Source organism: Amphibalanus amphitrite, unplaced genomic scaffold, assembly GCF_019059575.1.
Source record: "Amphibalanus amphitrite isolate SeventyFive unplaced genomic scaffold, NRLGWU_Aamphi_draft 000141F_arrow, whole genome shotgun sequence".
Classification (NCBI taxonomy): Eukaryota; Metazoa; Arthropoda; class Thecostraca; order Balanomorpha; family Balanidae; genus Amphibalanus; species Amphibalanus amphitrite.
Window position 1 is genome coordinate 823588 of NW_024881636.1, and position 24421 is coordinate 848008.

The 24421-nt window shown below is 50.8% G+C and overlaps 1 protein-coding gene across 19 annotated transcripts in view; it reads right to left on the bottom strand.

Moving 5' to 3' along the window:
• The window catches only part of LOC122382523 (cAMP-dependent protein kinase catalytic subunit 1), a 142663-nt gene that overhangs the window by 30007 nt on the left and 88235 nt on the right, over nucleotides 1-24421 (bottom strand). For 12 of the 19 annotated variants that reach the window (XM_043367960.1, XM_043367969.1, XM_043367965.1 and 9 more), the window contains exons 2-4: nucleotides 19785-20060; nucleotides 6471-6533; nucleotides 2473-2601 (exon numbers count right to left, since the gene is read on the bottom strand). In XM_043367960.1, coding sequence (XP_043223895.1) covers nucleotides 2473-2535 — 63 coding nt within the window. In that variant the 5' untranslated portion in view covers nucleotides 2536-2601; nucleotides 6471-6533; nucleotides 19785-20060. Of the gene's footprint in view, nucleotides 1-2472; nucleotides 2602-6444; nucleotides 6534-15613; nucleotides 15971-19784; nucleotides 20061-24421 lie in introns of those variants that run through there. The other 7 variants (XM_043367966.1, XM_043367964.1, XM_043367970.1 and 4 more) reach the window with 5 other exon arrangements.

Consider the following 24421-nt stretch of genomic DNA (forward strand, 5'->3'; position numbering starts at 1 on the left):
AGTTGGCACAGATAGTTTGTCAGAGATGATTCAGCAGACACCTCCCGGATCCCAGTGGGCGGCAGTGGGCCATGGGGGTAGTGGGCCGGGTAGGGATAGTGAGCCATGGAGGGCGGTGGGCGGTAGGGTTGATGAGGCGGTGGGCGGCGGGTGTAGTGGGCGAAAGGGTTGGTGAGGTAGTGGGCGGCGGTGAGCGGTGGGCGGGGGGGGGGGGCATGCACCGGTGGGCGGGGGGCGATGGGCGGGGAAAGATGCAGCAGCGCGGCGACGGTGCAGCGATCCGGACCACAGCGTTTACACAATGTCCAACTGCGGCGCGGCGCCGGCGAGCAAGTTGTTGAACTCCTCCCCAGGCGAACCTCTCGGTGAGTTCACGGCGGCCGGCGCCGGCAGAGCGGTAAAGCTCAGTTTAGATCGTCCGACGGGGTCAGGGTGGTTTGGAGGTGCCGGCAGCACGTCTGACCAGAAATAGCCAGTCCGCCGGGCTGGGACGGGGGTGGGTGAGCTGGGCGGTGGCCGGGGAGCTGATGCTGACTCAGTGGAGCCGGCCCGCGGCCGATGATAGCCCGTGTCGATGCTGCCACACCATCACTGCTGTATACGGCCGCCATCAGCGGTTTAGTGGACTGCCGGACCGGCAGAGGCGGCGGAACACACCCCGACGGCTTGACGGCGCCGACGGCGTACATTACGGCCGCACATAAATCAGGGGCCGCCGGCAGCTGGCGCGCCGGCCAGACTGCACAGTTGTTCGGTCAGAGCCGCCGGCGGCACCCCGACCGACACAAGTGGTGCTCAGAGTCGTCAGCGATGGAGCGTTTCAGACATTGTTCTGTGGAGGAAACGACGCCAGCTGTCAGCTGGTCTCAGCCAGCAGACGGTCCAGCAGGCGCCGAACTAGCGATTGCTAGAATGTTTTTATCAGGTATCTGACTCAACATCACAATCAGATGGCGTGCTCCCACAAATATAGAGTGCTGCTCCGGAATATTGGCATGCATAGATGATGAACACTTTTTCATGTCAGGAGTTAATAAGCTATAATAAGCGGCGTGACTCGTGATATTTCCAAATTGTATGGTCCGGATATTCCTGCACTACGAAAGAGATCAAAGGATCTATGTTGCCAATATCGAGCGTTACGACAGTATCAACTACATTTTCCAAATTCACCCACCTCCCTTATGAACATTATCAGTGTCGTCCCATTTTCTAAGGAATTGACTAATTGATTATGCATAAGAAACTGGTTTCATCACATGCATCGTTTTGTTTCATCACATGCATCGTTTTGTTGAGACGGTAAGCTATTACGCCTCTCCAAACAAAACTCAGAGGCTTCGTCGTCTTTTTCAACTTATGCTGAGGCGCTCCAAGCGCGGACAATGGCGGCGAGACAGCTCCGTCGCCTTTGAGCAAGAAGCACCGACAGAGTGAAGGGCTGGGGACTTTACCGCCGTTCAGTGAACAGGAGTCTGGCGGGGTACCGAGGGAGACGGTATTGTGTCGGCTCTGCCACTCGTAAGCCGCGGCTCACGGCCCGCTGTCAATGGCCGGGCACGGCAGAAACCGGCGGCCACTACACGACAGAGAGGGCTGCGGGCCTCCAGACGCCGCGCCGGTCCGGCGGGCCACAGCTACCAGTCATTTCCGGAAAACATGCCGCGCTTACCATGTAAAGTTTTCCGATCAGCGGGTGGGTCTTTGTCAGAGAACTTGTGCATGTTTCACGGACGTTTGTCAGCTTAGGAGGCATTGTAACGTCAAACGAGCACTGACCCGGCAGCGAGCAAAGCATTGAGACATTCTACCAGTACAATGCTTAAACATTTTTAGAGCTACTATTGACGGTTCAATTTAGCGTTGAGCTTCCACAAAACAGCCACAATTCTCAGCCTGAGCGGACGCGTGGCCTGAAGAGATATGGAGCACAACACAACAGACCTAAGTGGGTCAGACGTAATGGCCTTGTTTTGAGAGAAGTCTACCAAAATATACACCATGACTGGCGCCGCGGTCAGCTGGAGATGCCCGACCCGCGGCGATCCGACAAACCTACCCACTGGTGATACATTGTCCGATCCCAACGCCCCGAGATTGTGCCAGTCTAACGCAAACCCTCCGTACAAGACAAAGAGAGCACAACGGACCGTGAAACGCTCCGTGACACGATCTCGGGCGTGATCGCGCAGGAGATGCCGACGGCGACTGACGGTCCGTGTGGGGTCGGCAGCCCCGAGACTTTTCACCCGAACTCCGGTCTTAAATCCGGTGTGGTCTGGTCTGATCTGGTCTGGTTTGGTCTTACTCGGTATGGTCTGCCTCTGCTCTTGTGCAGTCTGGTCAGTCTGGTTTGAGCTGAGCTGGTCTTGTGCGGTCTGGTCTAGTATTGTCTGGCTGGCTTTCATTCGAAGAGCCCCGGCAGTGTGGCACCGACCAACCCGATGGAGCCACATCGCCTCCCTCACTCACCTTCTGTTTGTCTAGGATTTTCATGGCGAAGTAGTCCTTGCCGGCTTTGTGCTGCACCAGCATCACTCTGCCGAACGATCCGGTGCCCAGGGTCTTCAGCAGGTCGAAGTCCTCGAGCGCAGACGTGTTCTGAGGTAAACACACCGGCCAGGGTCATTTCTATTCGCCGGAGTGGCCAGCCGTGTGAGCACCACCTTTCGATACACCACGATTTACTTATGCCGAGGGGGGACAGTAGCCGAGACGTTACTGCAGAGGGAATGACAGAAGGAGCGAGAAAAGGAGAGTAGAAGAGACGGGGCGTGGCGTATACGCGGCTGGATTCTATGCGGCAAGGCTCGTCCCAGACCCTGAGAGGTGACCAGACTGACGAGCGTGACCCAGGGGCCCCTTAGAACAGTAGGATAGCCCAGGGACCTGGCGGGTAACCACCAGGCTCGGTCACTGGAAGTCATCACCATTCGCCATTCCAAGAAGGTCACGACCGTTCACCTGCTGACGATAACACGCGCATCCACAAACACATCCGACAGACACGTGAAGTGAACACGTTTCACGTGATACACACAAACCACACATGAACCTACACACCGATACATGAAGCCCAACGTAAATCTGGCCGTTCCCAATGACCTACGACTGGGGACGATATACAAAGCACGGACAGACGCACCGGCCAACACGTGACACTGAGACGGGGCGTTATAGGAGCGTCTTGGCGGCCGCGGGACAGATATTTTGGCACGATATCAAACATATCTCCCCAATGATACCCCGCGCATGTCCTTAATGATACACATCGCGTCTTCCCGATGTATCACAACGCACATGATAGGACACCCAGCACATGTCTTTAATGCATCGCACGATTGGGCACCATGTCACAAATGTATCATATGATACCCACAGCGTGTCTCGCATCACACGCGATATCCGACATATGTCCTCAAAATAGCACACGGGCGCGACTGTCAGTTTCGATATTAAGTCCAGGATGTGCATCGATGCAGCTGGGTAACAAAGAGTTAAACAAGCCAATGACTGGTCAATTCCGGTAGGCATTGACGTCAGTTTAGGTGTTGTACCTCAGCAAAATTGGGGTAGTTTAGCAATATGAGTTGAGCTCGCGGTGGAGCAAGTTAACCATAAGACCAACTCTATGTAATCAGAACAGAAGCTAGTGTGTCAAACAAATCCGAATCACTAGAACCAGTATAGCGCCTTTTGGGGCGACTAACGGAGCGAGCGAGAGGGTGAGCCTTGCACGTGCGAAATTTCGAGGAGGTACCTCCAACTGACTTGTGCACGGCACCCTACTAACCGGTCTCTAGCGATGTGCCAAATTTGAGCACAATCGGCCCAGCCGTTCTCGAGATCTGGAAGCGGCACCCTGCACGTGCGCACGTGCAGAATGGGTCCCAACTGACTTGTGCACGGCACCCTACTAACTGGTCCCTAACCGTGTGCCAAATTTGAGCGCCATCGGTCCAGCCGTTCTCGAGATCTGGAAACGACCCCTGCACGTGCGCACGTGCAGCAGCACCCCAACTCTGGCACATGGATATGCAGTGCCTAGTGGGTGCCTACCTACATGCCAACTTTCAGCGCAATCGGCCAAGTAGTTACCGAGATATTGCAACAATTACAAAACTGACACCTCTTCGTTTTGCACGTGGCACGTGCATAAGGGGTCACCCACATGCATCAGGAATAGTCCAATACTTGGTAGAAGGAATGAAGCTACCCTACAAAAATTACCCCGTGTAAATCGGTCAAGTGGTTGCTGAGATATAAGCCTCGCAAAAGCGTCCGCACGGCCGGCCGGCCGGCCGGCCGGCCGCTCATATTCAGAAATTTCCGTTAATCTAAGGAAAGACTACGCTCGCTTCGCTCGCTCCGTAATTAGAGTAATGCACAGTAAACGGATGCTTTCACAGCGCCGCACGCGATTGTCCAATTACCGGCTTAAGTGCATTCCACTTGGCATAACCTTGATCATATCAACAGAGCAGCTAGAGTAGAAAACAGCCCGGATACTAACAAACCGTCACTGAAAACACACGGTGCAATTTACGCTAACGGAGCCACGCGGCGTTGATGCAATAAAACGACTCTTCAGCGGAGCTATCAACGAATGCCGAGCGTCGGGACATAGCAGAGCGTCGTCTGGGTATCTCAGACTCGTAAAAATAAACAAAACCACACAGACCCGCGGCAGGCCGGGCCCGTACCGGCGCGATCCAACAGTACGACGTCAGTGCATGGCGCGGGGACCATCGGACAATGAGCGCCGGCCTGCCTAATGGAGCGGACCGCAGAGATAGCGCCGGGTGTGAGCGTCTGTGTGTTAGCATACACGTTATGTTGAGCAGGAGGAGGTGTCATTTGGGCTGGTGGACGGCCTTTGTTGATGTTGAGTGTTAAGCTAGGTGTGACACCTCGTCTGCCGGTGAGCGTGTGTTACGGTTGCCGGCGCTCCGGTGTCAGTGAGCTGTGTCTAGTGGCTGTGTTGACGCCGCCGGTCGTTAACCCTGCCCCTGGGGGACGGGGGGAGGCACTGTGCCGATGTTGACGCCGCCGGCCGGTGTTGACAGCGACGGGAGGGGGCGGCGGGAGGGGGCTGGTGTCACACAGGTGTACCGGCGGCCGCCGACGGTCGGCTCCGGTGTCCCGGCGGCGGCGGGCCAGCTGGCGTGCTCCCACCACCCCACTGCCCTCCGCCCCGCCCCACCTCCCCTCCTGGTGGGGGGGGGGACCACCTCAGCGCCCCATCATCACACCACTGCACCCCTACCTTCCCCTAGCCGTCCCGTCCTACCTCTAGTCGTCAGCACACATCGCCCCATCGTGCCGCCTCACAGCCGTCACCACCTTCACACCAACTCACCAACTCAAACTCACCAGCTCGCCCCCCCCCCTGCCCCAGCCATCACCAGTCACCACTCCCCGTTCCACGACGACGCACAAAGAATGCACAGCTGGAGGAAACAGCTAACAATAAATATACCAGATACATCACGTACATCAGCAGGCGTACTCTTGCGCAAATAATGCACACTCACAGCCAGCGACACACCTAAGTAAGTAAAAGCACGCGTATCCACACAGCGTATTCAGTATTCGCCCCCACAGCCGCACCTACATTCACAGCTGTATCAGCTAGGATATCGGTACCTAAACAACATATTTTTTGTCGTTTCTTTATCGAACTATGATCGTATTAAGTCCTAAACGGACGAAACATGACGAATACATATCATAGGAGGCAGGATCAACTGATAAAATGAAACAATGTCCATAAAACCATATTTTAAGTCATGCTTGGTACAGTTCACTAAAACGTTAACGTTTCACAAGTTACACGACTACTTCAAGACGTTCCCTCGGACGGATTAGTCACAGCTGAAGCGGCCGCAGGTGACGCAATACAACAGGACCGTGCACACCCCTAGCTTCAGACAGGGCACAGCGCACGGTCACAACTCACATGACCCACCGGGTCTCCACAGCACAACATCATAAATTAGTTCATCCAGTCCTGTTTATAACGGGACTCCGACTGCAACCAACAACTGATGGCTAAGAGCATCAGGGGCGGATCCAGAAAATCTCCAAGGGGGGGGGGGGCATTAGAAACCAGGAGGCCCCCATAATCCCACCTGTTGGAGGCCCCATCTTCCCACTTGTTGGCCCCCCCCCCAAAAAAACTGCGTCTATTGAGCTTATCTAGCTGTTCAGGCAACATCTCAACATGAATAGCCACTTTATTTTCAGGAGGCCCCCTTTTCAGCTTTTTAACTTATTTTATTTTTGAAAAAAAAATCGGCCAAGGGGGGGGGGCCATGGCCCCCATGTATCCGCGCCTGAAGAGCATGTTGTCTGTCAAACACGGCGTATTGATGGCATCACAAACACTTGCACAGTCAACCATGCAAGCAACTATGACAGGTCCGACTGTTACAATTACAGTACATGCCAAGCTCGTCGAAGATGCTTACCTTGGAAGGGTTTTTTCCATTTTTCTTCGAAATCTTCCTTAGCCTTCTCTAGGAATTCCTTGACTGAAAACAGAGAAAGGCATGCATTAGTGAAATTTGGTCGATGAATACTGTTGGTGCAGCAAAACCAAGAGTCACAATTGCATAAAATCCAGGGCCCGACGGCTTTGCAGCGATAACCGCTCGTGAAAATTTAAATGACAAGTTTAACGAATTTAGGTAGACTCGAGAGACAAAAAGGAGAGAAAGAAAATTTTTGAAATGGCTTGAATGGCAAACCTCGAAACGATAAATATAATATAGGAAACGAAACAAATGAAGAAACACTAAGAACCGCGAAGTAAAACGAAGAAATCAGAAGAATAACGAAACGAAATGAAAAGTGATTAGTAAATCATGACGGTGTATTGACATGGAAATCACTTGCGAGGTTAAAATACATGTTAAATTACGATTAAGTTGATATCGTATCGAATCACCAAAGCCATTTGATGCCAACAGGCACTAACAGTTTCGAGGTGTCTATATCAACAATAGTGCAATGCAAGAATAAATGTTATCAAGAACTGAAAGTCGAATATTCACAGTTTTAGGCTCAGCTGAGTCTACATTGAAGCTATCATTACTCCCGATATTATTTGAGCCTGGTGTTGTTCCGTCAAGAAGAATTGTTTGAAGAATTGTCAAGAAGATTAATAGCACGCTGCTATTGCTAATTCGAATTCATACAAAAGTTGTCAAACCTGCTATCGAGGTAAGGTCTACACAGCAATTATAATCCCTGGCAACTAAATCAACGGCATCAACTGCATAACTTGGACACCCGTTGGCCTGTGCTTCACCCTAGTTTCTTAGCGTACCGTTACGAGACAATGGAGAATTTGAAAGTGTCTGAACTTAAAATGATGCTGAAGGCACGCGGTCTTAGCTGTAAAGGAAACAAGGCCACGCTTGTAAATAGATTGGTAAATGTGCTAGGAGCGCGGAATACGTTAGATGCCGAGCCATGTTTGGAAAATAGTGCAGTTCATCCCGATGACAGTGTGTCCCGTGTTGAGTCCCCGTCTGCTTCTGTGTCTCCTTCCAATGTTAAGTCTGAGTTAAGGCGCGCAGAGGAGGCAGCCGATAGAGCCGCTCTCATCGAAAGATTAAAGTCCTTAAAAGAAAAACAGCTCATTGAGAGTCAAATCGCTGAACTTAGACGTGGACAGGAGCTGCTGGAAATTCAGGCGACTTTAAATGAATTAACTGCTAGAGAGCAGGCGTTAAAGACGTATAGAAATGATGATGATGTAAGCCCATTACCAGCGAGCTTTCATTCGTTACCCTCACATGAGACGGAAACTCCTCGCATCTCTCACTCTCACGCTAACCCTACACTCCAGTACGTCCCAAACTTGCGGCCGGATATATCTCAGCAAGCACCACCCGCGTTTAGTCGCCGCGCTCATGAAGGCACATCTGCTGCTTTAATAACCGAAAGAGAAAGGACGGCAGCGTTGATGCGTCTGCCTCCGATCGAAATCAAGAAATTTGGGGGTGATACCACTCAGTTCGCTCAGTTTATTCGATGTTTCGAAATGAAGATCGCTTCTAAATTGGATGATGACAGTGAAAAGTTATATTACCTGGAACAAAACATAATTCCGGGAAGTAAGCCGCACAGTATTGTTGAGAGCTGCATGTATCTTGAAGACGGGTATCAACATGCGATGCAGATTTTGCACAAGAGGTATGGCCAGCCTAGCACAATCGCAGCTGCCTTTATTGATAGAATAAGTAGCCAGGAACAGCTCAATGCAGAAAATGGAGAAGAGCTGGACCAGTTCTCGTTGTTGCTCCTCAGTTGTAAGAATGCACTAGGAAGCTCGTGCAGCTTCATGAATGATCCTCGAACCCTGCGTACTATTACAAGGAAGCTACCGGTACCACTCCTGAGTAGATGGCGACGTCGTGTAGACGATTTGGAAGAGTATCAGGGGCGGCCAGCAGTCTTCGAAGACCTGGTTGAATTTGTAGCACGAGAAGCCAGAATAGCCACAAACGCTTCGTTTGGACAACATATGTATAGCAGCCGTGAAGGAGCAAGTGCAAAGCAGAACGAAGGGGAATTATTTTCCCAAAGTTATCAGAAACCTTTAGTTGCGGCGACGCGCACCCAGTCTCAGAATGACAGCGGGTGTCTGTTTTGCGGGGAGAAAACGCATAATGTTACGGAGTGTAACAGGCTGAACAGCGTCCCATTTGAAGAGAGAAAACAATTTGTGATGAAAAATGCTTTATGCTTTGGGTGCCTCCGTAGAGGCCATAGACGTTCATTTTGTCGCAGACCAGTGAGCTGCCAGCTATGTAACCGAAATCATCCGACGGCGCTGCATGATCGCACTTTAGAAGATCGGCAAACGCTGCTTAAACAGCCGCCTTTGCCAGAGGATACAAACACAGCCAATGCGACCACTTGCCGTGTCGCAGCAGACGAACTCAAAAGGGGTGCTATGCTGCCGTTGGTGGCTGTGAAGATCAAAAGCTCTTCGGGACAATACACTACATACGCCTTCCTAGACAGTGGTTCAACGCATTCGTTTATAGCGACGTCATTATTGCGCCTGCTCGGTATGGAGCACCGTCCCGGTCGGCAGCTGTCGCTGACCACGGTGCATGGTGCCGCTTCTATCCCGACTCAGATAGCAGAGGGGTTGTCCATTACTGACCTCCAGGGCTTCAATACTTTGCAGCTGCCACCCCTCTACACTCTGCCAAGTATTCCCGTTGACTCTGGTCATTTCCCTAAGGTTGCAGATGTTGAAAGGTGGGAACACTTACGAGGCATTGATCTCCCAGATTCTAATGTATCAGAAGTCGGTTTGTTATTGGGAGCCAATGCATATTTAGCAATGGAACCACTGAGGGTTATACCAAGCATAAATAACAGTCCGTATGCAATACTCACAAGATTTGGATGGATAGTATGTGGAATAAATCAGACGGAAGGTCAGACGGCAAACACCGCGATCTTCAAGACAAACGTAACCGCGAGCACAACGCTAGAAGAAATGGTAAAATCTCTATACAACCACGAATATGAAGAAAGCCTTCACTGTACCAGGAGAGGTTTGTCTGCAGAAGATCGGTTGTGGCTCCAAAGAGTCAATACTTCGATTGAACATGACGGCCATCACTACAGTATTACTTTACCACTGACTGAAGAAAGTTTGGTTTTACCGAACAATATCTCAATTGCAAGATCGCGGTTAAACAAGTTAAAATTCAGATTGGAAAGAAACAAACTGTTCGCTTTCGATTACATGTCGTATGTGGACACAATGATACAGAAAGGATTTGCAGAACGTGTTCCAGAAGGAAGTGAAAATAGAAACGATGGTAGGGTGTGGTACCTGCCTCACCATGCCGTTTATCACTCGCACAAACCCGACAAAATACGGGTGGTTTTTGACTGTGCCGCTCAATTTCAGGGCATATCACTGAACGATTGCTTGCTTCAGGGCCCAGACCAAACCAACACACTTCTAGATGTGCTTCTACGTTTCCGATTAGAGCCAATCGCCTTTATAGCTGACATAGAGGGCATGTTTAATCAAGTAAATGTTCACGAGTCAGACAGAGATTTACTCAGGTTCCTCTGGTGGCGAGATGGAAACACGTCAAACGAATTACAACAGTTCAGAATGAAGGTGCATATTTTTGGCGCCAAGTCGTCTCCTGCCGTTGCTTGCTATGCACTCAGGCGAACAGCCGAAGATAACAAAACTCATTTTTCCGAAGAAGTCGTAAGCACAATACGACACAATTTTTATGTTGATGATGTACTGAAGTCATCTCCCGACGAGCAGACAGCTATTGGTCTAGCTCATGAGCTCAAGGAGTTATGTAGCAAGGGTGGCTTTAATCTTACAAAATTCTCGAGCAACAGCCGGACGGTGGTCAATTCTATCGCATCGGATGACAGGTCCAAGAAACTTAGAAAAGCTTTGATTGAAAATGAGCATCACCCCGATGAACTGGCACTTGGTATAATATGGAAAACTGAGGAAGATGATTTGTCTGTTTCCTTAGACATGTCGAGTCTCACTTCAAGGTCAAAGACCAGGCGAGGCCTATTGTCCGCTGTCAGCTCACTCTATGATCCGTTGGGCATGATTGCCCCGACTATTCTACAAGGAAAAAGAATCCTCCAAGATCTTGCCAGAAAACAGGTTAACTGGGATGGGGAAATCCCGGAAGAAGAGCAGAAAAGGTGGGTAGCATGGCTGATGAATGTTTCTAAAACAAGTCTCATATCGATCCCGCGCTGCATTAAGCCAACAACTTTTGGAAGCATCGTATCGTGCGAGCTGCATCACTTCGCTGATGCCAGCGAGTGGGCATATGGCACTGTCTCTTACGTCCGTATTGTTGATACAGCGGGGAATATCCATTGCTCATTTCTGAAGGGAAAGGCACATTTAGCTCCACTGAAGACTGTGACCATCCCCCGTCTCGAGTTGATGGCGGCCGTCACGGCTGTAAGAATCAGTGCATTACTCTCTGATGCGATTATTTATGCAGGGTCACCTTGTAAGGTCACTCAGGAGCTATTCTGGACGGATAGCACGACAGTCTTGCGCTATATCTCGAACAGGAAAACACGATTCCACACCTTCGTGGCTAACAGGTTAGCTATTATCCACGACGGGTCTACTCAAGAGCAGTGGATGTTCGTACCAAGTGCTCTAAACCCCGCCGATGATGTTTCAAGGGGTGAACAAAGTGATCGGTGGTTGACAGGACCAGAATTCTTGTGGAAGTCGAGAAAGGACTGGCCCAAAAAACCTTCAGCTCTACTGGAGTTAAAGGAAGACGACCCAGAACTTAAAGTTTTAGTGAGTTCTATTGGTGTGAGCAATGATCTTCTGAGGGACGAAACAAACGTGAAACATACATTAAGTGACCCGATTGAAAAGCTTCTCAAGCATTACAGCGATCGAAGAAGGCTCATTCGTGCGGTAGCTTGGATCCTCAAGGTAAAGAAGCTTCTAAAATCGCGCATTGTACACGGGGAGGGCCCCTCCTCACGCTTAACGAACTCGGATCTTACGATAGCTGAGGAAGAAATCATCAGATATGTTCAGACTAACGCATTTGTTCAAGACTTTACTCAACTTCGCGCGGGAAATCATGTCCGTGCATCAAGCACCCTGCACAAGTTGGATCCATTCCTCAAAAATGGATTGTTGCGAGTTGGAGGACGTTTGCAGAACGCTGACCTGACCTACAACGCTAAACACCCGGTCATTTTGCCTTCTCGCAGCAGTTACACTGAGATGCTTGTGCACGACACTCATAGACTTTCTGGGCACGCTGGTAGGCAGCATGTTCTTGCTGATTTGCGGAAGAACTTTTGGATTCTCAAAGCGAATGCCACGGTTAGAAGGATGTTGAAATCGTGCGTATTCTGCCAGAAGAAATTTCATCCAGTTGAAGTGCAAAAATGCGCAAACTTGCCAGAAGACAGGGTAATGGCTTTGGAAAAGGCATTCACAAGAACGGGTGTCGACTACTTTGGGCCATTTTATGTGCGACATGGTCGGGGCCAGATTAAGCGTTATGGCGTGCTCTTTACCTGTTTATCCATACGAGCCGTGCACCTTGAAGTAGCTGATGATCTGTCTGCCGACTCTTTTATTTGCGCCCTAAAAAGATTTGTTTGCAGGAGAGGTCACGTCAAGGTTTTACGTTCGGATAGGGGCACAAACTTTGTGGGAGCCAATAATGAGTTACAGCGAGAACTGCACAGACAAGAGCAAAACGAAGACTGGATCCACTACAAGGCGCTGACAATGGAAATCGACTGGATATACAATGTGGGAGGAGCGTCCCATCATGGAGGTGCGTGGGAAAGGCAAATTAGAACGATCCGGAGACTTCTCGAGACCGTGATCAATGGAGCGATGAAGGATGAAACGTTGCAGACGATTATGTGCGAGGTCGAATCCATCATAAACAACAGACCATTGACGCCAGTTTCAGCCGACTCATGTGACATTCCACCACTTACCCCTAACCACATTCTGCTCGCTGGCAATGGGTATGATTTAGTCCCCACCAACTTATTTGATAGGTCTGACTGCGATAGTCGTAAACGGTGGAAACAGGCTGCGTATTACGCTAGTATGTTTTGGACACGCTGGCGAACAGAGTACTTGCCGTTACTACAAGAAAGACCCAGTGAGACAGCTAAAGATAGGCCAAATGTTGGAGTGGGCGATGTGGTGCTGCTTGTAGATGATGATGTACCTCGAGGCCAGTGGCCGCTAGGTAGAGTGTTAGGGGTGAAGCACAGCGCCGATGGGCTGGTTCGTACCGTCAAGCTGAAGGTCAGGGGCACGACCTTCGAGCGCCCAGTGACGAAGCTTGTGAAGATACAAACAAGAAGTTGTTGAAACCTCATAGATGTTTCAAGGGGAGGGTGTTGGTGCAGCAAAACCAAGAGTCACAATTGCATAAAATCCAGGGCCCGACGGCTTTGCAGCGATAACCGCTCGTGAAAATTTAAATGACAAGTTTAACGAATTTAGGTAGACTCGAGAGACAAAAAGGAGAGAAAGAAAATTTTTGAAATGGCTTGAATGGCAAACCTCGAAACGATAAATATAATATAGGAAACGAAACAAATGAAGAAACACTAAGAACCGCGAAGTAAAACGAAGAAATCAGAAGAATAACGAAACGAAATGAAAAGTGATTAGTAAATCATGACGGTGTATTGACATGGAAATCACTTGCGAGGTTAAAATACATGTTAAATTACGATTAAGTTGATATCGTATCGAATCACCAAAGCCATTTGATGCCAACAGGCACTAACAAATACCTAAACTCATTGATTAACCATATAAAACATATTTGCTGGGGGGCAAGAGTCGTACTAGCCATCTCGGGCATGCTGAAATGATTCCCGAGTCACGGCGTGGTCCTGTGGCCTGTTGGACGTTATACCACCCGCCAGCCGTGTTCACACTTCACCCACCGGCCAGCCCACCCCATGTCAGCCGCTACTCACACCTCATTGAGACAATCTGACGTCCATTCCGTCCTGCAGACGGAGGGGTGAGGTGGCTCTACCCCCCCCCCCCCCCCTACCCTCGGTCTACCCACCATCCCCTCCCACACTTCTTTGGCTCAGCACACGCCGCAAACAGACCCGCGGCACAAAAAATCCCCTGGAACACTCTCCAAGACACAGCTGCGGCAGTGCAAACACTCCAAATGGCAGAGTGTATTGGGCCAGCTAACAGGCCCCCAGGCAGCGGCTAGGCCGACTGACATCCGGTAACCTTTGGAGGGACGTGACGAGAGCCCGGAGGCGGCCACGACAGCGCGCTGGGCATGTCATGGTTACGTGTCAAATTGTGGTCAGTGCCGGCCGTGCGCGTTTAGATGGCGGTCTGTGCCTGGCCGGGCTCGTATTAGCGTAATTGACGGGTTGAATAGGAACAAATACAGAATCACATATACCTAGCCATAAATAGCTTTAGTGCTCTTTTATACAAATGATAGCCTAATCGCAATATCGATAGAAAACATATTGGACGAGCTGGTTACATCAATACCTTTGCATTTCCTTACATTACGACCAAGCAGGGGATTAATGGTAGTCAGTTTGGCTTTTCAGCTGACCTTTCTTGCAACAAAAGGAAGCATGTTCACTCGATAATTTTGAAAAATCCGTCTTTCGAAGTCTCTTACTCAACATCCCTAATGAAGAATCAGGAGCAACTCCTTTTGAAGACCATTGTTGAGTTACATATCTGTAGAATTAATCGATAGATCGACGAAGCGACCTGTCGTTCAGACCCAGGCACCCACTGAACAGCTAGCAGAACTTGTATTATAGCTTGTGTTTTTGTCATGGACAATGGACATCAAACCGATAGCAATGATCATTGCGATTCGAAGCGTCCCAAGCACCATAAATAGCCGATTGCTGATAGCTACGGGCAGTGATAGGACGGCTCGAGTCCATCCCTAGCCAAATTCAGACGCCAAAGCACGAACGAACCGCCCTAGCGAGGCGGTCAGCAGGAAACTACCTAATATCTATGATATCATCCCGGCCTCTGACAGATTCTTAGAGCCGTATCGGTACTTGGTGAGTACCTACTTCAGTTATCGAACAGTGTTGGCCAACAGCACAGGTAAACATTCAACAGACGGGCCCAAGTTCGCTCACAAGTACTACACGTGAGTTGTTCCAGTGCCTCGGCTCTTTTGAAGGAGCTGCTATCCGAGGCCTTGATAATGCATCGAGAGCGATGCAGATTGCAGTTCAATCAGCGGGCAGCCTGACCAGTAAGGATGTGTCATCTGTTACGACGGCGCATGGCGAATTCACATTCAACAAAAACGAATATCCGGATCCCCGTTTCATGGAACTCTATCCTGATATTTGTCTTTGGTTATTTTTCAAAATGACTTGTGGAGTTTGCAGGTAGGTAATTCCAATCACAGGGGCAGGGTCCCATAAAAAAATGGACTCTAACTCTTCATATATGCAACCTCAGCTGCCCAATGCACAGTGCACAACGAAGAAGATGAAGAGATCTGCAATATTTTGCATTCACAATGCTATGACACAATACATTTAGAGCTCACTGAATGGAATGACTGACAGGGTCCAAGGTCACTAGCGACCCGGATATTGGATTCTGCAGAGCCATCGACACAGCTCCGGTCCGAATCCTTTTGGAGTCTTGGTCATGTTTGCTGATGATGCGATAGACCCTGTGACCTCAGCAATATCAATGTTGTGAGCTGTATGCACACTAGAACTGAGGCCAAAACAAACAAAAAGGAAGTGAATAAGATAAAGAGGGAGATCACTGGACGGGACCATTACGCTCGGACTACATCAAAAGTTACCAACTAACAGAAATACGCAAAATAAACGCTATAGGTATACGCTATTTCGACAGAAGGCACACAAACATTAGACACTGATACCTAACTCAGGTACTGCACCTCTCGGAAGAGCGGACAAAGCCCGGAATTAAACAACAAAACAGACATACAAATAAGTACAGCCATAAAGCACGAATACCCTTGCCATCCCCTATTGATACCGCCTCCTCTCTGCGAGCCCCTACCGTTTTCCGACGCGTCGCCCTTCTTCGAGGTCGCCGTGTTACCCATTTCGGTACCGTCCACCAACACCAGCCCCTCGGGGACACCTGCACTGAGCCGCGCACTCTAGACTGGCTGCACCGGCCACATCGTTACCCCATGTCCGCGCGAGCCACAGCCACCGACCAGCGGTACCCCCACACGACACACACCGCACTGACGAGGCCCAGCGAGCGACTGCCGTTGGACTGCCGCCGCCGCCGTCGCCGCCGCCGGCGCGGATGAACACCGCCGCGACCTTGGCGACGCCGGCACCGCTCGGCACTCGTGGAAACGCGGCGACACGGCGCGAAACCGGCACCGGCGGGCGGCGGAGACAGGGCGGCCGCTGCAGCAGAGGGAGGTGTTGTTTATCTGTCAGTGCAGGTGTTTGTTTGGTGTCGCCGGTCGCCGTTAGAAGGGATGAGCTTTGAGGTAGAGGGCGGTGACAATTTGCTCATCATCTCTCAGTGACTATGACTGTGACATCAGACCATAAATAATTCCCGGGTGATTCTGCGAAAATCCACAATCCTGCCGGCAGATTCTCAACGTCATGCCGTATTGCATTTAGGAATAAAAGTCACCTTAGGCAGCGGAGTCGGCCAGGCCCGGCCAGGTGAGCGCTCAGCGAGGCTTTAGTTCCGAAGGCGGCTGCTAGATGGCAGATGCTCCATCTTAGCAACGGGTCTTTTATCGAGAGCTGGACAGAAGCCGATGGGTGATACAGATTATGACATCAATGCACTTGCACAATGCACTTGATATTGCCAAAAGGTGAAATAATCATAATTCTAAAATGCAGAAGGGCCAAAAGACGGTAAACGCATTCAGGGGGATTTCCCTGAACACGCTCAAAATCAGCTCCTAAATTTTGGTCACATAGATGCTTGCTTAAGACTGAACACCAAACACGCTAGCCCAGGTCAAACTCTTCTCTGAAGTTCAAATCTGAGTTCAAGGATCTAAAGCAGTGGTCGGCAGGTCCTCCGGGGTCGTGCCCCCTTTTTTGGCGCCAGGCAGGGCCATTACCCCCACCCTACCAGACACCATTGGTGATACAACCAATGTTACTGAAATTCCATACTTTTCCGTGACTCTTTGGGTAGGTACCATATCTGCGAGAAACCGCAGGCCCCTCCCCTGCGGTTTCTCGCAAATATCTCAAAAACGTTGGCACGGAGCGCCACCATTTTGGAACATTTTATCATACATCGTTTCTGCACATGTTGTGAATATTTCAGACCAGAGTCACTCAAGGTCAGGTCACCAGATCGATCACGTCAAGTGACCTCACCTCAGTAAAGACTGCAACGCCTACTTTAGCTGCATTGAGTGACAGATCTCTTTCAAACTTTCAGGAATTGATAAAGGCAACAACATGTACAAAATTTGTATCTCGGAGATTTGATGTCGGTGACCAAAGTTCAGGTCAATTTCACGCCCTCTCCCATTATCAATGGGAGAGGGCGCAAAGTCAATGGTAGAAAATTGAAAGGCGCCTCTTTTGGACCAGTGTCATTCCTAACACTGTGACACTCTTATTTACAAGTAAACATGACCGCTGAACCGGAAAATTGCACCCGTAACCCCGCTGTATGTCCCTGAGGTTATTTCAGGTCATGAATGGTATCTAACAGCTATTCGCTAATAACTTTTGATAAAGGCATCCCAGAGCGATGAAAATGCCTTATAAGTGTTCAGCTCGACGATACGGATCGACTGATGTGCAACAAAACATTCGATGCTTCTCGACGGGAGGATCACGATGCTGATAAAAGTGAGCTCTTGCAAGTTTTGAGTGAAAAGTTATTTAAGAAAAACTATCAGCAAGCATCGTACATTTTGGTAGCTTTTGTCTCCTGCAGGCTAAACCACCTTCGGTTGAATCCGAGGGCAGGCATCAGAAAAAAACGTTAAGAGAGCTATCGAATGCGTTTTTCCGCAGCGCTGAAGCTCTATCCTTTCCTGAGCTATAGGCCAGTTTGTCGAAAATTGTCAAAGGTTGACCTGGAAATTGGCGAAATTTTACCTTCGATGACCTCTGGTGACCTGACCTTTGATTTGACCTAAAAGGTGACCATAGTTTTTTCTTCATCATTTCTTACGCTCTTTCGATCGCCGACTACGGCGTTTCGCTAGTGACCCAGGAGCCAAGTTAATAGGGGGTGTTCAACCTCCATCTCCAGCAGGGCGTGGAAATCCAGGAGCCCCAGCAGGGCGCGGGTTAACCCCCATACGTATAGGGGTAGCGGGTATTCTTCGAGAATAGATCACGTTAAAAGGGTCGGATCACGAAAAAAACTGTACCATCGAGCCGATCATTTTTATCTGTCCTGAAAATGGCATGACCTTAACCCAAATAACCGTTGATTTGTGAGATTTTCTTGGGATCATGGCAGGCCACAAAATCTCACTTCAAGAAGTTACAGCAGGACCCGATTAACTCGGCAGTTGTTATTGACCTATGGAAGGTCACCCAATGACCAACGACCTTTAAATTGGGTAGCAGCGGCTGCTTATCTTCACGGGCAACACGCTCAATTTTTCTGCAAAGCTCCAGCTCAGAGACCGAGATGCTCAGGTCAGGGTGTAATGGACGACTCCTCTCCCTTGCGTTAGTGACTGTGAAAACGCCAATAGACGAGCGCCGGCTAGTAGGTACATGACAGTTACTTTCCACGACTGTACGGAATGGTGAGCAGCTACATGAAAATTGGCATGCGCCAGCTAATCAGTTCATGCTTTGTGCGTTTGACCTCGACTAATCTTTGAATCCTGGGGCACAACAGTTGCGATGTTTGTCCCATCAAGGGAGCCATTAATTCTAAAAAAGATGAGGCTTTCTCAGAGGCCCTCATTACCCCCCGCCGAAGGGCGCCATTACCCCCAAAGGGGGCATGCCCCACCATTTGCCGACCCCTGATCTAAAGCCAACTTTACGATGCCTTTCTCGGGAGTGCCGCTGGAAGCTGTGGTTACAAATCTCTCCATAGATGTCACTAGTGGTCAGCGCCTGCATCTATGCTGTGCCGGATGGCCCAAAATTGACTGTGCCGGTGACCCGCACGCTTCTTACTGATGACATTAGTTTGTAAATAAAACAGGCAATGCTGAAGATATTTACAAGGATCGATACAGATGGTAGGTGTCACAAAAGCAACATTCGATAGTGAAGCCGTTTATTGCAAATGCAATATTAAAACGTTCAAACACGGCTTGCTGAGCGCTTGGGGAGTTATGGGGAGTTATTGTCACGTATTTCTAACGGCACAATCTTTGGTAACTGTAAATACAGCCAAGGTCTAAACTCCAAAGAGCGATGTGCGAGGATTCCGGTTTCAGGATAACCTTTCTGGTGCGATGGGTCCTTGCCAACGATTTGTAGATCCGTGTTGATGAAGGAAATCAGTGTCAATGTGTGCCTCAAAATGGGGATAGAAACCCGGACAAACCAAGTATGGCGAGTGGTATCAGGCGCTAAATCGTTATCCTTCGAACGTAAATAGTGATTACCTCAACTCACCACCGTTATGAACTGGTTTACCTCGGCTATTATCAGTCCATTATGATATGTGATTGTTAGTCTGCGACTAAGTACCCAATATTACCCATTACTGTTAGTTATCAGCGTTGAATAGCTCATTAAAACAAAGATGAATAATGCATCGAGTAGAGTGCCTCCATTGGCTTACAAGTCCCTAATTGTGGCACGATTGCCATAAGCACTAACCACCATAAATATTTATAGACTCAAGCAAACGACGTTTATAAAGATCACGCTATTTGAAAGCAACGCTGTTTATCAGTACAGCAGTGTTCAAGGTTAAAAATTAATTGTTGAAATTGTTGAGACAAATTTTCTGTTTTAACAGAGAAATTACTCGCGAATGTACGAAAATATTTTCATTGGCTCAGGCTGCGTCAGGCTGCCAGATCACGCCAAGTTACCACATCTCGAAAAAACTGAACCGCAAAAGACGCTACTATGAAAACGAAATCAACGGGTCCTTACAACTGGATATCGAATTGAATTATAATACAGACGGAAAACTATCAACTTTCTCCTTTGTATGGGAAAAACGCCACTACATCAAACACCTCCCCCCCCCCACCACCAGCTCCCCCTCCTCCCAGACCAAAGTGCGGACTCACAGTCGAAGTTGCCCTTGCTGAACGGCATGACGGGCCCGGAGCTGGAGTCACTGGCGTTCCCGTCGCCGCTGCCCGATTTCTCCTTGACTTTGCCCGCTTTCTGGGCGTCGCGGGGCGCGGCCGAGTCGGGCGGACGCGGCGCCTTGGCCTCGGAGCGCTGCGGGCTGGCCGGCGGCTTGGCGGCGCTCTTGGAGTCGGCGCTGTGCAGCGGACTGGACGGAGACTTGGAGTCGGTGCCGTCTGTCACATCGCGCGGCTTGTATCGGCCCGGTGTGTCTGAAACAGCAGCACAGGTCAGGTCAGGTCAGGTCAGGTCAGGTCAGGTGGGCACTGGGAAGGTTAATGCAAGTCAGGTGGCACTGAGAAGGTCACGGTAGGTAAGAGGGCTGGTCAGAGCAGGTTGACACCGAGCAGGTAGATTACTTCAGAAATATACGACAGGTGTGAATCTGCTCCACCTGTTGGCGGACAATGCATCTCAAGTGACAATTAGGTTAATGCTTCACGTCTGTTTCAAAAAGTATCATTAAGTGACGATATTTGAGCACACATATGCCACCTGTCCATACCACATTTCCATGATTTCATACAGCCACCAAAAGTAACGATGACGCGTGTTCTGTTCTGCGCCGCAAAGTCACCAGCCGTCACAACAAAACCCAATATTTCTGGCGTCACTATGACGCAGCTCATTACCGACTGCAAGTCACCAGCCGAGCCGCCCGGGGCAGGCAGCCACCTTTGGACGGGTCAGAAACGGACCGGGACCTTTCCCGACACGGCCCGACCCTGAGCGGGACGCCGGGGGGCACGGCGAGGAGGGAGGGGAGCGGGGCAGCCCGGACCTCCGGACAGGCTGCACAGCTGCTAATTACTGCAGAGACGGCGGCGACGACGGAAAAGCTGCGTCACATTTCTGCCCGCTGGAGACGGACCCGTCGGCCGGGACACCCGACGGAGCCGGCGGCGCAGAAATGATTATAATGAGGTCGCTGATACGGACCCAGGACGAGGGGAGAGAGAAGAGCGAGGCTATATTCGATACCGAGACCCCCGGGAGGGGAGGACCAGAGGGGAGGGGTTAATGGTATCGACAGCTATCGAACACCAAGCTTGGAAATAGTCTCTATAAAATATAAAAGAAATGTGCGCACCGGGCAACGACATTGAGGCTCCATTGCCTTGATAATCTAAATTTACTTGTGAGACTCAACAATTGTATGTCTATAATTCGACAACATTTTTGTACAGGCTTGTCGCCGTGTCCCCAATAAAAAAAAAATGAGATGCAGTGCATCACAACCCATAGCTGACCAGCAATCATGAAGACGGCAATCCCAGTGAGCTACAAAGTTGCACAAACTGGGGGCAGGCGCGCTTCCTGGTGAGTCACCAGTCCCAGTGCACGGCTCTATCGTCACCAGATTTCAGCCCATCACCAACCGACCGTCATCCCTAAGCGGGCCGCTGAGCGAGCCTGTCCGCTAAGCGAATCTGTCCGCTAAGCGAGCCTGTCTGCCGAACGAGTCTGTCCGCTGAGCGAGCCTGTCTGCTGAGCAAGTCTGTCCGCAAAGCGGGCCGGTCCGCTAACCCGCTCTGTCCAAACTAGCCGCTGACCCGCCGCTGTGACGCCAAAGTCCACGGAGACCACACCGGTCCTCGGCGGGCACCGCCAACTCAGCGGCGCTGACATCCCGCCTGGAGAGGCCACCTTATCGTGTCTGGATTACCAGCCCCGGACCGGCGACAGAGTGGGCCAGGATTACCATTGGACCGGTGGCTGAAGCGGCGGGGCAAGTGTGGAGGGGCCTACATCAGTACGATGGCCGCTTGGTGGGTGCGGGAAAAGACAGTGCGTCAAGTACAGGCACGTTCAGGTCAGCGGCGACGTGGCGGGTCGCACTGAGGTTGGTAAGATGACTGAATGGATACATCAGGCCGAATAAAAAAGACAGATGAGAGAGAAAGAGAGAAAAAGATGGAGAGAGAGAGAGAGAGAGAGAGAGAGAGAGAGAGAGAGAGAGAGAGAGAGAGAGAGAGAGAGAGAGAGAGAGAGAGAGAGAGAGAGAGAGAGAGAGAGAGAGAGAGAGAGAGAGAGAGAGAGAGAGAGAGAGGGGGGGGGGGCGCGATACCCCAGGAAGCGCTGTCCGTACATGCGACTACCGAGAAGCGGGGCGCTGCAGCACGGCGGTCGGGCGCCGGCGCCGGCGCGGCCGCCCGAGCGACTAGACGCTGCACGGCCGCTCAGATCACTTCTCAAAACTTGTCACCGACTCCAGTGGCACGGCGCGGCGGCACAAATAGAACTCGACGCTGCCACTTGGCACTGCGTCGTGAGACAGCCGCGCCATGGGCCTGTGTCGCAAGAGCCGCCCATGAATCTGAGCTCCCACACAAGGAGACAGATTAGGAACAGAGTCAGACTCAAAAGCACCGAGTATATTAGGTAGTGCAGTGTGCACTCATTGCATCGTCAACATGTTTCAGTGATGGCACGGGCCGTCTAAGCAGACTGGAATCCAGACACTGTTTTCGGCCTGTTCTGTGTAAGCAGCCTCCCCAGAGGGCTGTCAAGATACGCCCCTCTCAGGAACTGGCTGGTTAGTTCGCTCAGCCGCCACCAGTTGACGTCAAAGTGATGTCATCTGATGTTAGACAGCGGCGAATCAGCAGATGCAGCGCGTGCTTCAGGAGAAGTTCAGATTTGGCACCTGGACTAAATTACTTGGACTGAATAACTGAGTGACAGCTGTGTGATAAAGGCACCTCAAATGTTCAAGCCTTCACGAGTCCCTGCTCCCGGGCCCCGGCACATTTATGTATAGACCTCAATTTCATGGGAACGGTTATAGGGCTGTAATAACATGACCGTTCTGAAGATGCCATCTTGGTTATAAGGAGATCGAAGAGCCATCGCTCGTCTACAAAGTGGCTCCAAAAGCAGCGCTGGAAAGCTGCGGAGCTGGTGTCTGTGACCTGGCCTCACAAGCGAGCTCACACTTTGCTTGGATTTGACACAGTCGCTCTGTAACAGCATCTGAAACACTCTGAAGAGGGAAACCAATGTAATATAACTAGACCACCAAACGGAATGTCTAACGACCTCTGAGGCACGGGTCCATGACATTCCAGCTGATCCATTACAGGGCGTCTCAGGCCGACCTCAGGCGACCCGACCAGGCCCATCATCAGTGCCGTCCCAGTGCACTGCCGCCCGCCGCCGCCGTCCGTGAAATGACCGTCAGTAAACAAACAGTCTCCGCCGCCAGCGCCACCGCTGGACGCCCTCAGCGCGACCGCTCAGCGCCGGCTTATATGGCCCGCCCGGTGACCGATTGGCTTCCCGTCACTACGGCTTCTAAATGGAAACAGCGCGCACCGGCGCGCGGCTCAAAGGAGCCGGCTGCCGGCGACCGGTGCACACAGGCAAAAGTGAGCCATTCAGCGGCCGACTAAAAAGGACACCTGCCTCAAGGCGGCCGTGGATCAAACGCCGAGCGGCCCGCTGCAGAGCTAACGATCCACAGCAGCGCAGAGCGGCATCAGGCTGCCTCGCAGCAGCACTCTCACAACCAGCTCACTCAGGGGAGCGGCCGCCCTCGGTCGTGAACGAGCCACCGGTCTTCATTGGTGGGCCCGTTACAGAGCGGTGCGATCAGAGCGGCCCCCGCTGTGAGTGGCCCTGCAGTGGGGACAGGGACAGGTCCGCACGGACGTCCCGCTGGGTCGGGAGCAGCTCGGCACACCCACTCCACTGACGAGTGCAGGGCAGCGGTGCAACGACCACTTTGCATAGACACGTGGGAGGGAGCATGAGGTGTAGGGCGACTGTAGCAAGGCGAAGGGACAGGGTATACAGACAGAAGCTGGATCATGAACACGGTGACTCATCGTCTCTATCGCGCCACAGCTGGTGACTGCGCCGCAGCTCAGGGGACAAGCTCATATCTCTACCTGACAGTGTCATGATCGCCCGTTACACAGCCAAGATATATCGCATATCTGAACCCACTGCCGTCCCATACCGAAACCTCATGACACACTTTTACGCTGCATGAGAGCAGACGATCGATTCAGACTGCCATGGCAATTTAGGCTGCCAATGCGATTTAGCAGACTTTTGGTCGACACCGTATGTTGCAATTGCCGTTGCATCAGCGGCGCCTGAGAGCAGTCACCTGTTACTGCCACTGTTAGCTGTCAATGTCACTGTCACTGAGCTGACAGGTACGGTAACTGCCAATCAGAGGTGTACTTTCTGACAGCGCCGGACCACTTAAGAGCGTCAGATGATGGGAGCACCGAGCACGTGACTGCTACAAACATAATTTTCGACATCTATAGGCGCAATTGATCTCAAGAGGTTGCAGTAAATGAGGGACGTCAATTTTGCGAATGTGACGGTGGATATTATGTACGCAAGATTTAGAGATCTCGGGTCTTCTTTACGGCAGTCTACGGACCGTATACACCATTGTGATTATTTCAGAAGAGTGCGATAATATTTGAGATTTTAGCCACCATAATCGCCGAAGCTCATTCAGTGTGGATAATTATGTGCCTTGAGCACCATCTGTATTCAAACAGAAGTTAAGTTTTGAGCGCACGCGACACATTTACCTTTCCTAATCCTACCA